Source organism: Molothrus aeneus, chromosome 10, assembly GCF_037042795.1.
Source record: "Molothrus aeneus isolate 106 chromosome 10, BPBGC_Maene_1.0, whole genome shotgun sequence".
NCBI classification, from domain to species: domain Eukaryota; kingdom Metazoa; phylum Chordata; class Aves; order Passeriformes; family Icteridae; genus Molothrus; species Molothrus aeneus.
In genome coordinates this window covers 16,347,084-16,360,631 of record NC_089655.1, presented here as the reverse complement: position 1 = coordinate 16,360,631, position 13,548 = coordinate 16,347,084, and the positions used below count along the sequence as shown (strand labels likewise).

Below are 13,548 nucleotides of genomic sequence, written 5' to 3'. Positions count from 1 at the left end.
TTCGCAAGCAGAGGGTGTTAATTAAATCTGCAAAGTGCAGGAAGAAATGAGGATGGAGCACAGACAGCTCCACAAGGCTGGGCTGGGCTGCCCTGCAATCACTGTGTGATGCCCTCTGGAAAGCAGCCACAAGTGGGTGCAGTGGGTTATTAGGGCTGTGCCTCTCGAGCTCTGAAACTGAGGTTTGCTTTCTCTTTTGGCTTCTTAATTCCTAATTCTTAGTACCTGATCAGAGGAATAGGCTGAAGGATCAAGCTCCCAAGTGCAGTTTACCCTCTTTTCAGCAGTGGGGGAGCAGTAGAGGAAGAGGGGTTGTCACCTCCTGGTTGTTTTGTTTATCAGAAAATGAAAAGAGAGAATGGATAATTCTAAAGGACTGTTAGATTTGTGAGGACTTAGAGGTGGGATGCAGGGAGAAAGAGATCCAAGAGAAAGAGGTGATAAGCAGTCAGTCCCTGAGAGCTGCCAACTCTTCCCAGAGAGATGTGACAGCAGGCAGGGCAGGAGCAGCTATTGGGGCCCCAGGTGTGTGGGATGCTCCAACAGGCTGATGTGAATGATGAGGGAAACGAGGAGGCAAAGGGAGAAGGATCCCAATGTCCTGTGGTTCTGGTGTTCCAGAAAAACTGGGGCTGCAAATGGGGCAGAGAGGTCTGCCACCACCTGGAATTCTGGATCTGGCAGCCCGGTGGGGATGGAGGGACTCGTGGGTCATTTTGGAGAGAACCAAGCTTTGTCTTGTCCTTGCTCCTTGCAAACCTTCCTTCCTACATGCCTGTTGTCCTCAGGAAGGAAAGGAGGGTTTAGGGAAGCAGATATTGAAGTTTATCAAGAGCTCAGCAACATCTCCACTGCTTTGTTCCAATCCAAGCAACCTCCAAACACCCCAGTGCCTGCAGACATCCCCTCATCCTCCTGGGAGTGCCGGACACGTGAGCCATGGGGGTTCCTGCAGGGACAAGGACAGAGGTGCAGAGCTCAGGGGGCTCCCCAAGGGCTGCCTTGAGGCAAAGCCCAGACAGAGATGAGGAACAGGACAGTTGAAGGAATTGTGGCTGCATGCAGGGAACAGCCTCTGCCCCAAGGATGGGGAGGTGGCAGTGTAACAGTGCCCAGAGCTTGGGGAGCACCTGGGACTGTGCTGGGAGCTGTGTGTGACTGTGCTGAGCACCTGGGACTGTGCTGGGAGCTGTGTGTGACTGTGCTCATCAGGGCAGTCAGAAAACAGAGGAGGAATGGAAGGGAGCAGAATGCTTCTATCCATGTTGTAATCCCTGAAGTGGGCTCATGCTGAGGCTCCTTGTGCCTCTGCACTGGCACAGATCTGTTCCCTGCCTCGGGCATCCCCCAGGGAAAGCAGCCTGTGCACAGTCTGGAGGCAGGGGAAGAAATCTCTGCCTCATCACTTACTGTTTGTAGCTCTGCCACCCAGGGGATGTGACCTGACGTGTGCCACTTCCCTGGCACTGTCACCCATCCTGGCATCTGCAGAAACAGCCCTGCTGAGCCCTTGCCAGCATCATCCTGCTGCTGTCCCTGTGTCCTGTCCCAGCTGTCACCAGCACTTTGCCATAACCCTGTTTTACTGTGTCTCCATCCCCAGAGGGGATGAAGTTTCATTTCCTCACTTCCATAGGAGCAGGCAGCAACTCTTCTCCTTCTCCCTCCCAGTTTCAGACACTGTTTCCAGTTTGTTGATTTCTTCCCTAGAGTAATGTCTTGTTTACACTCATTTACCCTCCAGGCCTTTGGCTTCAGCAGTTCCTCTCCTCTGGGGGAAAAGATGGTTTCCTGAGGAAAGTCAAGGCTCAGGGCAGGCGCAGACCCTCTGTGCCCTTGGAGTGTTTGCTCTGCCAGTCCCCTCTGATTGATGCTTTTTGCTGCAGGGAGCAGAGGTAGGGCCAGGTCAGGGCTTTGCTGGCCTTGTACTGTGATCCCTGGCCTGCTCTGGAATTTCTTTGAGCAAAGTCAAGGGGGAGGGAGTGGTGCTGCTCCATCTGCCGTGTGCTCTGGCATCAGGAGGATCACTGGGCCATGCAGGACCCAGGGGCTGTGTCCTGGTGCTGGAGGCCACCAGATCCAGGTAGCTCCTCACATCCTGGCCACAAGCACCAGGCTGGGCAGTGCAGACAGCTGTGCTGGGGCTCAGCCCGTGTGGGGCTGGCAGCAGGGCTCTCCTGGCAGGTCTCTCCATGTTCCTTCTCCAGATTCCTGGGGGAGAGCCCTGCTGGGGCTCTTTCAGCTCAGCCTCTGAGCAGGGTGGGATGTGCTGGGACAGGCAGAAGGAGGTAAATCCCGGGATGCCCCCCGGGGGGGGACCGGGTCCACCTGCACCCTGCCACCCTCGGAGGGAATGAAGGGACCGGGGCGTGTCCCTGTGCCCAGGGGCGCCTCCCGGTCCCGCGGGGTGGCAGTGCCACCAGCGGAGCGATGCGCTGCCGACCCCGCATCCCCTCCCCACCTGCGGGGCTGGAGAGCCGGAGCCGCGGAGCCCCCACCCCGCAGGCGGAGCGGGAGCCCCTGGGCTTCTCCGGCTCCGGGCGGGTGTCGGACCGGACCAGCGCGTCCAGCACGTCCAGTGGAGGAGAGGAGCAGCGGGCAGAGCGGGGACACGCAGCCTTGACACGCGTCCGTGGGACTCAGGAACCGTGAGTGGGTCCGTGTGTGTGCGACGTGTCCGTGTGTGTGCGACAGGTCCGTGTGTGTGCGCGGGTCTGGAGCTCCCTGGCACGGGGGTGTCCGCACGGAGGGCAGGAGGGAGCGGACAGACACCGGGCACGGGGAGGGCAGGAGGGAGCGGACAGACACCGGGCACGGGGAGGGCAGGAGGGAGCGGACAGACACCGGGCACGGGGAGGGCGCTGAGCCGGACGCGGAGCACGGGGCGATGCTGCGAGCGCAGCAACTTCCTCGCCCCCAAGTGTGCCGGGAGCCGGCTGGAGGCACCTGCTCCACGGGGGAGTGATTCGGGTGACCCAGGGATGGCACATCTGGAAGTGGGAGACCTCGGGAAGCCGCTGGGTCCATTCGGATGTCCCCGAGATGAGCCCGGACAAGCGGGCGCTGCACAGGCTCCCGTGCCGGACGGTGCCGGGGCTGATCGATGCTTTACTCACCACCGAGGCCACGCCGATGACAAATGCCGGCGTTGTGACGGCTGCCGGAGGGGCAGGAGACGTCTGTGCTGCCCTCCCCTGGGACTCTCAGAGTCGATGGAGTTTATTACCTTAACGTTATTTCCTCTCTCTGAAGGGCAGATTTTTGGCAGTGCTGCTTTGCAGATAAGGACCCAGCCCCTGGCAGGGGCAGGGTCTCGGCACCGCGATTTGTTTGGCCAGCGGTGGGAAGGAAACCCCTGGCACAGCCCCCAGGCTCTCAGCTGACAGAGGACAAGAGGGAGAAGGTGGATAAGGGCAGGCGGCTTCTCCGAGCTGAGCTCCTAGGGGAAAGCAGCGGCAGGATTTCATTTGCCTGCCTCTTAAGGCAGTGAAGTCTCCATCCCCTCCCACGTTCCCTCCCCAGCCCTGACCCCGTCTGGCGCAGGGGTGGTGGGACCTCAGTGTTCATCTGGAGTTTCCCAACGAGCCGTAAGTCCTTGTCATGTTGGAAAATCAATTTTCCCTCTGTCTGTTTTATTGGTTGCCCTGCCAGCCCTTCTACATATCTGGTAGAATTGCTGCCAGGAGAGATTTTGGGGCTGTATCCCACTCTGCTTACCGAGCAGGAAAAGAGGACAGCCCTGCTGACATTCCCCTGATGGGGCAATGGGGCTGAGGTGGACTGGGGAGCTACCAGGGGTGTTTTCGGATGGGAAATGGGGCAGGAAGCACTTGGGTAGCCTGAGGGAGTTTAGGTGGAGGTTTTGTGTGGTTTTGCAAAGGAAAGGTGGTGTCTGGGGCCGGATGGGTGTGGGAGTGCAGAGCCCTAGTGATCAGCAGAATCCCAGCACCCTGACACCAGTGGGGAGAGGGACAATGGGAGCAGAGGGAGCAGAGAAGTTGGGAAAGCATCCCACAAACCTCTCCATCTCTCCACAGCCATGAATCCCTATGTCAACTGCTCCAGTTCCGAGTTCCCCCTGCCCCAGCAAGACTTCCCTGTGGAGCCCATCAGCCCTGATCTCAGCAACAGGACTCACCCAGAGACCTTTTTCGACCCTAAGGATGCCAACCTGACAGAGGAGCAGCTGCGGGATAAGTACCTGGGACCTCGACGGTCCAACTTCTTTGTCCCAGTCTGTGTCATTTACCTGCTGATCTTCTTGGTGGGGGCTGTGGGCAACACTCTCACCTGCATCGTCATCCTGCGGCACCGGTTCATGAGAACACCCACCAACTATTACCTGTTCAGCCTGGCCATGTCTGACCTGCTGGTGCTGCTGCTGGGGATGCCTCTGGAGCTCTATGACATGTGGAGCAACTACCCCTTCCTGCTGGGGGCCAGTGGCTGCTATTTCAAGACGCTGCTCTTCGAGGCCGTCTGCTTCGCCTCCATCCTCAACGTCACGGCCCTGAGCGTGGAGCGCTACATCGCTGTGGTGCACCCGCTCAAAGCCAAGTACGTGGTGACCAGGAACCACGCCAAGAGGGTCATTGTCACCATCTGGGTCTTGTCAGTCATCTGCTCCATCCCCAACACCAGCCTCCATGGGCTGCAGCCTCTCTATGTGCCAGGACGGGGGCGGGTGCCCGATTCAGAGATCTGCACCCTGGTGAAACCACGCTTGACCTACAATCTCATCATCCAGGTCACCACCATCCTCTTCTTCTTCCTGCCCATGGGGACCATCAGTGTCCTCTACCTTCTTATTGGGTTGCAGCTCAAGAAAGAAAAGATGCTGGAAGCCTTGGGAGCCAAGTCTGGCAGCAGCCGCAATTGCCACAGCTGCCAGGGGCAGAAGAAAGTCAAGAGGAGGCAGGTCACAAAGATGCTGTGTGAGTCGGTGCTGGGCAGGGCAGAGCCAGGGACTACCTCCCAAGGCTGTCTTGGGAGGGTGGTGGGGGAAACTGAGTCATGGGCAGTCCAGAGCACCACTACTGGGTCATCCCAGAGGAAAGCTGTGGGTTTGGTTTGTGGGGTGTTGGGGCAAAGGCAGATCTGGTGATTCTTGTCCAGTAGTAAGGATTGCTTGGGCCGGCTGCCTCCAAACCATACTATATCCCCTCCTCGAGGGAAGTGCAGGGTGAGAAAGAGAAAGGAGGTGGGTTGGGATGGGGGAACTCACTCCCCATCCCTCCACCCAGACCTCAGATGCTGGTGGCAGTGGTGGCATTTCCCAGAAGGGCAGAACTTCTGCCCAGCCCTACAGCCTCTATGACTCTAATGGGGCAATGACCCAAGGCTGGATTGAAACATCCTCTTTCCCACTCCTCTTCACTCTTGCTCCCCTCTCCACTATGGTTCCCAGAGCCTCTGGCCCCTTCCCAGGAGTGGGAGCTGCCTGCCCTTAGGTAGCTCCTCCACACGTTCCAGTCCTGTGGTGGCACAGCCATGGCAGATTGCCCAGCCCAGTCCAACAGCACAGCCAGGCTGTTTCTCTGCCACCTCCCAGAGAAATGGTAACTCTGCTTTCCAATGCACCTGGGCTGGGCTGTGGAGAAAGGGGGACCTGCCCTGCACGCCACAGAGATGCATTATGGCATGGGTATGGCAGAGGACTACCTATATACATACCTACACCCTTTCCTTTCCATCAACAGAGCTGATGGGTTACAAAACAAACAAACAAACAAACAAAAAAACCAAAATCAAAACCAGAGCACAAGGAAAGGTCTCAAACAGCTCGTGCTCCTTGGACTTTGCTGATGAAGTTGACAGGTTTTTGGAGGCTGGATGCTAACTAGGGAGTGAGTTCCCCAGCTGTGCTGCATGGCCATGACAGGGCCACCTGCCTGTCAGTGAGGAGTGGAGAAGTGCAGCACAGAAGTAGCACTGGCAGGAGATGGAGGGAGGAGATCCTGTCCAGATCTACAGCCCTTCTATGACAAGTCCAAAAGCACTGAGGGGACCTTTCCCTTCTCCTCCTTCCTCTCTCTCTTTTGCTATGGCCAAAGCTGAAATGGGGCAGTGCTTGGCCAGGGGCTGGAGATCTCAGTGGGGTTGGCAATCCCCATGCTCCCAGTAACATCAGCTGCTTGTCTCCCCACAGTCGTGCTGGTGGTGGTGTTTGGCATCTGCTGGGCTCCCTTCCACACTGACCGCCTCGTCTGGAGTTTTGTATCCACCTGGACCAGCCACATGCTCCACATGTTCCAGTACGTCCACATCATCTCAGGCGTCTTCTTCTACCTGAGCTCAGCTGCCAACCCCATCCTGTACAACCTGATGTCCAGCCGTTTCCGGGAGATGTTCAGGGAGGCCCTGTGCCGGCCCGGGCGCCGCCCGCCCTGGGGACACTCGCCCAGCGTCACCCGCACCGCCAGCCGCAGCACTGAGTGCGAGCCCGCGCCCGGCGCGCTGCCCCTCGCCCACGCCGAGGAGTACGAGCTGCAGGACGTGCAGAGGGGCCAGGCCACCAGCCATGTAATGTCCCTCTGCTGAAGAGTGGCAGCACAGGGACTCTGGGACCAGCTTTCCTCACTGCTGGCATCCATCTGACTGTGGCGCTCAGGCTGTGGTGGGGAGCGCGGCGGGAGCGAGGGCGGGTCCCTGCCTCTCTGTGCTGTCCCACTGGCATGGAAAAGCTGGTTGTGTCAGCAGCACTGCTGCAGGGACATGCTGGCAGTGACCTGGCTGTGCCCTGGATGCACAGCAATGCATCCTCAGCACCAGGCCTGGCCAAGGCCAGGGCATCCCTTGTGGTGTGGGACAGCTGACTTCTACGTCAGGGGTATGTCAGCAATCCCTAAAAATATTCCATTCCTCCTGGCCCAGTGGGGTGAACCCACAGGTACTGGAGATGGGGGCGTAGGCATCCCAGGCTGTTGTGGGACACAGGGATGGATGGGTGCCCCCAGAGGTGCTTGCATCTGGGCTGAGATCCAGGGCTGTGTGAGAGGTTTGTATGGGATTGTGGAAAAACCCCATTCATGGGGAAAAACGGTCTGTGGGTACCTTCTCCCTTGAGACCTCTTCAGGGCTGTCTGGCACCTGTGTAACCCTGATTTTCTGGAACATCTCTTCAGTGGTGCCAGCTGGTGCCTGGCTGCAGGTGCTGCTACAGCTGCTTGCTCCCAGCCTTTCTATGCCCGGCATTCCCAGCCCTTTGAGGGCAAGGGAAGGAGCACGGCTGCTCCCTCCAGAGCTGGAGTCCAGGGGGGAGAATATGGGACAAAGGCATCTCCAGGCTGTCTGTAGTGCCAAGGCAGAGCTCCATAGCTGTCTGTGTCAAATGAATATGCTCCCCTCTCCCCTCTCTGACCAGCATGTGCTGGGTGCCAATCTCTTCTTCCTCTGCCCACTGTGGTCACCTGAACTTGTGGGGAATGTGGGGAGCCCTCCTCCATCCCTGCCCTGCATGGGCTGAACCTCACTGAGAATTAAAAAAGCCACTGGCCTGATTTGTGCCCTGTTTGTGTCCCTGAGCACCCAGCTCTGCTCCCAGCATGGGACTGAACCCAGGCCATGCTCCTGGGGAGGGTGGTGGATGAACCACGTGCAGGGTGATGGACACCAGGGCTGCTTCACCAGATCTCCCTGGGGCTCTGCTGCTGTGCTGGGTCTGCAGGTCCAGGGACACTGAGGGCATGGCAGGGAGGGCACAAGTGGGATACCTGCACCCTTCCTGGCCTCTCAGCTGAGCTGGGGCTGGGGCCTGTGCAGAGGGACAGCTGCCTCTGGAGCCGTGGCCATCAGTCCTTGCCCAGACACATGGCTTGGAAAATGTCACGAAAATGCCAGGGAGCGTGGGCTGGCTGGTCATGCTCTCCAGGCTGGAAGGACCCATCGATTTCCTGCCTGAGATCAATGCTGCTGCCTTCCCTGTGCACACCAACTCCTGCAGGATGAAATATTGAGGATCTGAAATGGGAGCTGAGGGACCGCCCAAGCAGTTTGAGCTCTTGTTTTGCACTACTAACTCAACCCCAACTCCCTCACAGCCAGCTCTGGAGGCTCCCCTGGCTCAGCATCACATGGCCGTGCCTCTGGTCAGCATGGGCTTGCCTGGGGCTTGCTTGAGCAGAAATACTGGATGAGCAAGCCCCAGGCAGAGCAGTGCCAGCTGCTGCTCTGCTTCTAGCCCCTCCTCAGCACTCTGCATGGGACCATAGCCAGGCCAGTGACCGAGAAGAGGCAGGGTCTGGGGCTTGCACACTCCCTCCGGTCCCATCTACCCAGTCCCTAGTTCGGGGGCGGTGCAGTTGGCTTCCCCTGCTCCCCATCCCACAGCCAGGACTGCCATGGGCAAAGCCCTTCCTTGGCCCTTGAGGGGTCCTGGTGGGTGCTGCAGGGTGAGGGTGGGCATTGGGCTGCCCACTTTGTGTAACTTTGTGTTTCAGGGTCGTGCTGACTGCTTGCAGCCTGTGTCTGGGGGATGTCAGTGTGACCGAGGGCACTGAGATCTGTCTGTTTCATCCCTGTCTCTCTCCTGTCGGTGATGGTCCTGGCAGGGCACAGCACCCTGGCAGCCATGTGGGGCCCCTTGTGGCTGCTGTGTGGGTGGATGTGACTGATGCCTCCTTGATGGCCATTATTGCCCTGTCTCACTTCACCCAGCTGCTTCCTCAGCCACAAATCTCCAGGGAATGGCTTTTTAATAGGCAGTCAATAGTATTTTATAATGCAGTGACAGACGCCCGTGTGGAGTTTTGGGTCCCTCGTGCTCCACAAGGGCAAACTTGTCCTGCTGTCCCTGAGCAGGCAGGCTGTGCAGGGATACAGCTGTGGCTGCTGCAGCTCCAGTGCCTTGGCCAGTGTCAGTCTGTGTCAGAGTGTGTGTTCCCAGGGCTTTTCTTGCAGCATCCTTGGTTGCAGCACAGCTGGGATGGAGTCCAGAGCAGCCAGAAAGGTGAGGCACTGCCTTTGCCTTTACCCAGCCTTGTGTTCCCAGCTGCCCAGAACCTGGGACTCCCCATCCTCCTTGGTGACCCCAAATTCTCCTTTCTGAGACACACAAGGGAAATATGCAGCCCAAGCCCTGATATATTGGGTGGTGGTGCTGGGGCTGCCCCACCACGCACTCCACGTGCACAGCTGGGCCAGGATCACCCTGCAAAGCACCCCAAACCTTGTCAGAGATGTAGCTGCAGCATGGCTGGTGGCAATTCCTGGGTGGAGATGTATGGGCAGACTTTGCTCCCCTGGCTGGGTTTTGATGATGTGGAGACTTCCTGGGTACCACATGCCAGCTCCCAAGAGATGCTGGACTCAAAAGCTGCTGGGCAAGTCTGTTAATTAAATCCTGTAATTAATGAATGCATGAAACCTAATAAAGAAGGAACTGATCTCCTCAGGGAGAATGGTTTCATGAAGAGCATTTTACACCTCTCCACCACTGGGAAGGTGGTGGTTGAGGACTCCTTCCTGCCTCAGGCTCAGTGCAGCCCCCAGGAAGGGAATTATGGAACTGTTTGCTCCAAGATTGATGCTCCCCACTGCCCTGAGCCCTCAGGGCCAGCCTGGCCCCTGCCACCTTCCCAGGATAAACGAGAGGGATTATCCCTCCCAGGGAGGTGATTTAGAAGCAAAGGGCCCTGTGGGATGGGGAAGGCAAGGATGGGCAAGCTGTTCCCACTGCTCCCACCCCTGTAACTGGCCAGGGGGAGTGACTGGTGCTTCAGGATGGCTGGGCTGAAGGAGCATTCCAAAACACTGCCTGGGAGTCCAATAAATATTTCAGAGCCCAAGGGACCCCAGATGGGTCAGAGTAGAGGTAAATTGAGGGGCCAGGAGATGCAGGGAGTGTGTGGATGCCATTGCTCTGTGTCTTTGCTCAGAGCTGGGAGAAGCATCTCTCTGTCCCTGCAATATGGAGCACGTGGTCAGGTTGGGCTCCATGCCACCATCTCCTCTCCAAACACTTTGTTTCTGAAGAGCTGTTCCCCAAAACTTGTCCATCTGTCCTCCCAGACTTACAGCAGCTTCTGTCCAACCGCCAGCTCCTGCCCCATCACCTGCTCCTGGCTGCAGGAACCCTCCTGCCCCCTGTGCCAGCTCAGCTCCTGGAGCTGTTCCCCCCACGCTGCTGCATGCCCTGAGTGACACAGTGTCTCCAGAGCTCCCAGTGAAAAGATTTATCACCATAGCTTTGGGGATTAAAAAGCAATTCATCTATGAGGCTGCCCCAGCCTTGTAAGGCTTTTTTTTTGTGCTGTGATTATTTGCAACAAGCATGGGGTGGGGTTTTTTTCCTTTACAGAGCCAAACTCGAGTTTTACAGCAATTGCCTTGTATATCTGTAGCCATGATAAATGGCTCCAGAGTGTGCCAGCGGATTTTTTGCTGCCCCTTTTCAAGGGAAAGTGGTTTCAAGGGAAGAGTTGTTTTTCCTTTCCTTCACACAGCCATGGGATGGGGAAAACTGCTGCAGTGTGAATTTGGCAAAGCCCTTGTGAGCCTGGGAATGAGCAGTCCGTGTCTAGGGCTGGGCAGGGGGGCAGGTTAGGGCTGCACAGCCACGGGTGCAGCACAGCAGCCTTTCCCTGCAAGATCCCAACCTTTGTTAGGGGAGGAGGGAAGCAGGAAAATGTACATGTCAGGAAACTGTGATGGGTTTGAGCTCAGGGTGCTTTTCAAACCATATTTCATTTGTTCCCCTTATTCCAGGCTAGTGGTGGTGGTGAAAAGCCAACACATACTGCCTGCAGATGGTGATGGGCAGCACAAAATAGGCAGGAAGACAGACAGCAACAAATCACAGAATCATGGAATAGTCCAGATTGGAAGGGACCTTTGAATGTTTTCTAGTTCAGCCCCTGGTGTGTATATGTAGAATTTGATTCTGCTCCTCAGGGACACCTCTGAGCTCAGTTTTTAGGCCCATATCAGAGGCAGCCCCTCTTCCTGCCTGGCTCCTCAGTGGATTCTCACAGAAATCCCACAGCTTCCAGGCAGGCACTGCAGGGAGGCTGGGAAGGGCAGGGTGGGGAGCACAGCCCAGCCAAGGGCCTGGTGGAGGAGCTCAGGTGCAGCTCTGGGTGCTCCGGCTGACTCAGCAGTGGTGCACTGGGACTGTCACCTGCACCAGGGACAGTGTCCTCCATGTCACAGCAAACCCAACAGCCCTGCAGGGATGAGGCCACGTGCAGGGAAGTGATGGGGCCCTTGCACCCCACCTCTCTTGGGGCACACGGCGGGGAGAAACATTAGAGCCAGAGGGACAAAGGGCATCGCCAAGAAGTGAAGGACTGTGTGCTGTTCCATGTCTGAAACCCCAGTGTTCTGCTGGCAGGGTGAGGGGAAGGACAGAGGTGCCATGCACAGTGCACTTCCCCACAGGCCAGCAGGGACAATTAAAGCCACTGGGCACCTTTCACAGGCATCAGCAGGGGCAGGGTTAAAACCCCACCACAATGGGTTAGAAGAGAGAGAGGGGTTAGCCCACATCTTCTCCTGTAGCAACTGTGGTTGCTAAAGATGGCAGAATTTATGTCAGAGAAGCCTGTGTGATGCTTAATTTTGTTCATGGGGACACTTTGGTTAAAAAATGAAAGTGAGGAAAGATAATTAGCACTGCAGTCAGTGGATTAAAGCTGGCTGGATGGCTGAGCTCTGAGGCAAGGGTGTCTACTAACAGCTGGCTGTGACTGCTGGCAGGACTGGGGGACTGGGCTCAGGGCCCTGAGACTGACCTGGAGGACAACAGTCTGCAAAGGGCTTTCCTACAGCCCCACAGGCTGTGCTCAGGGCCCCCAGCACACACATCCCAGGGGCTGCCCTGCTGCCCTGGCTGGGATGTGGTGGATGAGGGGGCATCAGCCCTCTGGGTCTTATTGGGGTGGAGCAAATTCCAGCATGAAGAGGAAGGCTGGGAAGGCCAGACTGGAAAAAGCTAACTTTTATCTGGTGTTCTATATATTTAGGACCAGTGGAACTGGTCCCTGACCAGTCCCTATTGTCTCTGCCCAGGCTTCTAAGGGCAAGGGTATAGTACCTCAAGGGGAAATGCCTTCTTATGAACCATGTGCTTTTCTATAAGGTCAGCTCCTCTTCAAATATGGTTTTGAGTGTGTTTACTTCTGCTAAGGACTTCTCTGTGTTACAGCCAGGAAGGGAACAACAGCCCTGGTTCCTGCACTGCACCATGCCCAGATGGCATTTCCCTCCCTCCCTCCCTCCTGGCACCCGGCAGTGCTTGGGCTGAATCTCTCCAAAGTAAGTTTGAATGAGAACAAGTAAAACCCAAGGTATGGACCCAGGCTCAGGGCTAGGCTCCAGCTGTCTCTGCTGCAACGTTATTACAGTGGCAGACTTTAATTACGTGGGTTTATCACTCTTTGTGCTTATCACGGCAGCCAGGGCAAGTTTGTCTTTTCAGTTCAGGACTATTTAATGTGGCACATTGGAGAAAGCTGTCTGAGACGACTGGGAGGCCAAACTCATCTTTCTTGTTATCTTTCCCGGGCGGGTGGAGTGACTGTGTCACATTAATGACCATCTCACTTTGAGGATGCTGAGACTGAGCATGAGACATCCCCTCCTGCCCACCCCCGGAGCCTGCATCAGGCACAGGATGGCTCCAGCTGGCCCTGGGGCTACAAGCTAGGCCAAAAGCTGCATTTCACACAGCAATCAGCCTGGGGCTGCCAGGATGGGAGGACACAGGTTCCCAGCAGGTATTTGGCAGAGACTGATGGACTGGTTCTCCAAGATCGTCTCCATGCCCTGGCAGGGCAGGCAGTGCCTCAGGGGCAAGAGCTGCCAACAGGTGGCAGAAAATGGAGACACAGACATAGATCTGTTTTTCCTCAGTTCCTGTGCCTGGCTTCTTCCAGGACAGATGATAAAAACTCCTTGCTGCCTGAGACCTGCTTGTACCCGCTTGCAAAGAAGCTCAGCAGCACTGTCCTCCTTCATCCTCAGGCAGGGAATGTTCCTTGGAGGGGGAATCCCTGAGGGGCTCCCATGTGTCCCCTTGCATGGCAGCCTCAGCTCACACAGGGCTGTTCCCTCCCCAGACAGACCTGACTGTGGCAGGCACCTGCTTTTCAGTGTCCTGCTTGCAGGCAGAAGCACGAGCCCTGAGCCCATTTCTCCCTTCCTGGCATTTCCAACCACCCCCATCATCCCATCCCATCCCATCCCATCCCATCCCATCCCATCCCATCCCATCCCATCCCATCCCATCCCATCCCATCCCATCCCATCCCATCCCATCCCCCCTCCTCATCCATCTCTGGCCCAAAGCACCCCTCCCCTGCACACCAACCCCACCAGCACTTGGCTTGTTCAATTCCTTTTAATTTCTCATCCCTTGCTCAGAGCAGCTGGGGCCAATTTGCTGCTGCTGTCACCAGAAAGAAATCAAGTTAATGACAAGAAAGACATGATAATTTAGGAGACCCATCAAGCCTCAGTGCTGTATTAATAAGGAGCAGGAGGATATTGCTGCTGCCTGCTCTGCTCTTATCTCCCACACCTACAGCCCCAAGCCATCCTGGGAGCCAGCCA

General features: G+C 56.8%; 1 protein-coding gene across 1 annotated transcript; it reads left to right on the top strand.

The window, feature by feature from the left end:
- The first annotated feature begins 3,466 nt into the window (after window positions 1–3,466).
- Window positions 3,467–6,540, top strand: NMUR1 (neuromedin U receptor 1). Its single transcript, XM_066556983.1, has 3 exons — window positions 3,467–3,587; window positions 4,038–4,934; window positions 6,149–6,540. The coding sequence occupies exons 2-3, from the start codon at window positions 4,040–4,042 to the stop codon at window positions 6,538–6,540; spliced, it is 1,287 nt and encodes a 428-aa protein (XP_066413080.1). The 5' UTR covers window positions 3,467–3,587; window positions 4,038–4,039.
- Window positions 6,541–13,548: the final 7,008 nt, after the last annotated feature.

Bases quoted from the DNA above. Each gene is read 5' to 3' on its own strand.
- NMUR1 (XM_066556983.1), top strand. From the start codon at position 4,040: ATGAATCCCTATGTCAACTGCTCCAGTTCCGAGTTCCCCCTGCCCCAG. The intron at 4,935-6,148 runs GTGAGTCGGTGC...GTCTCCCCACAG, and splicing joins GCAGGTCACAAAGATGCTGT to TCGTGCTGGTGGTGGTGTTT.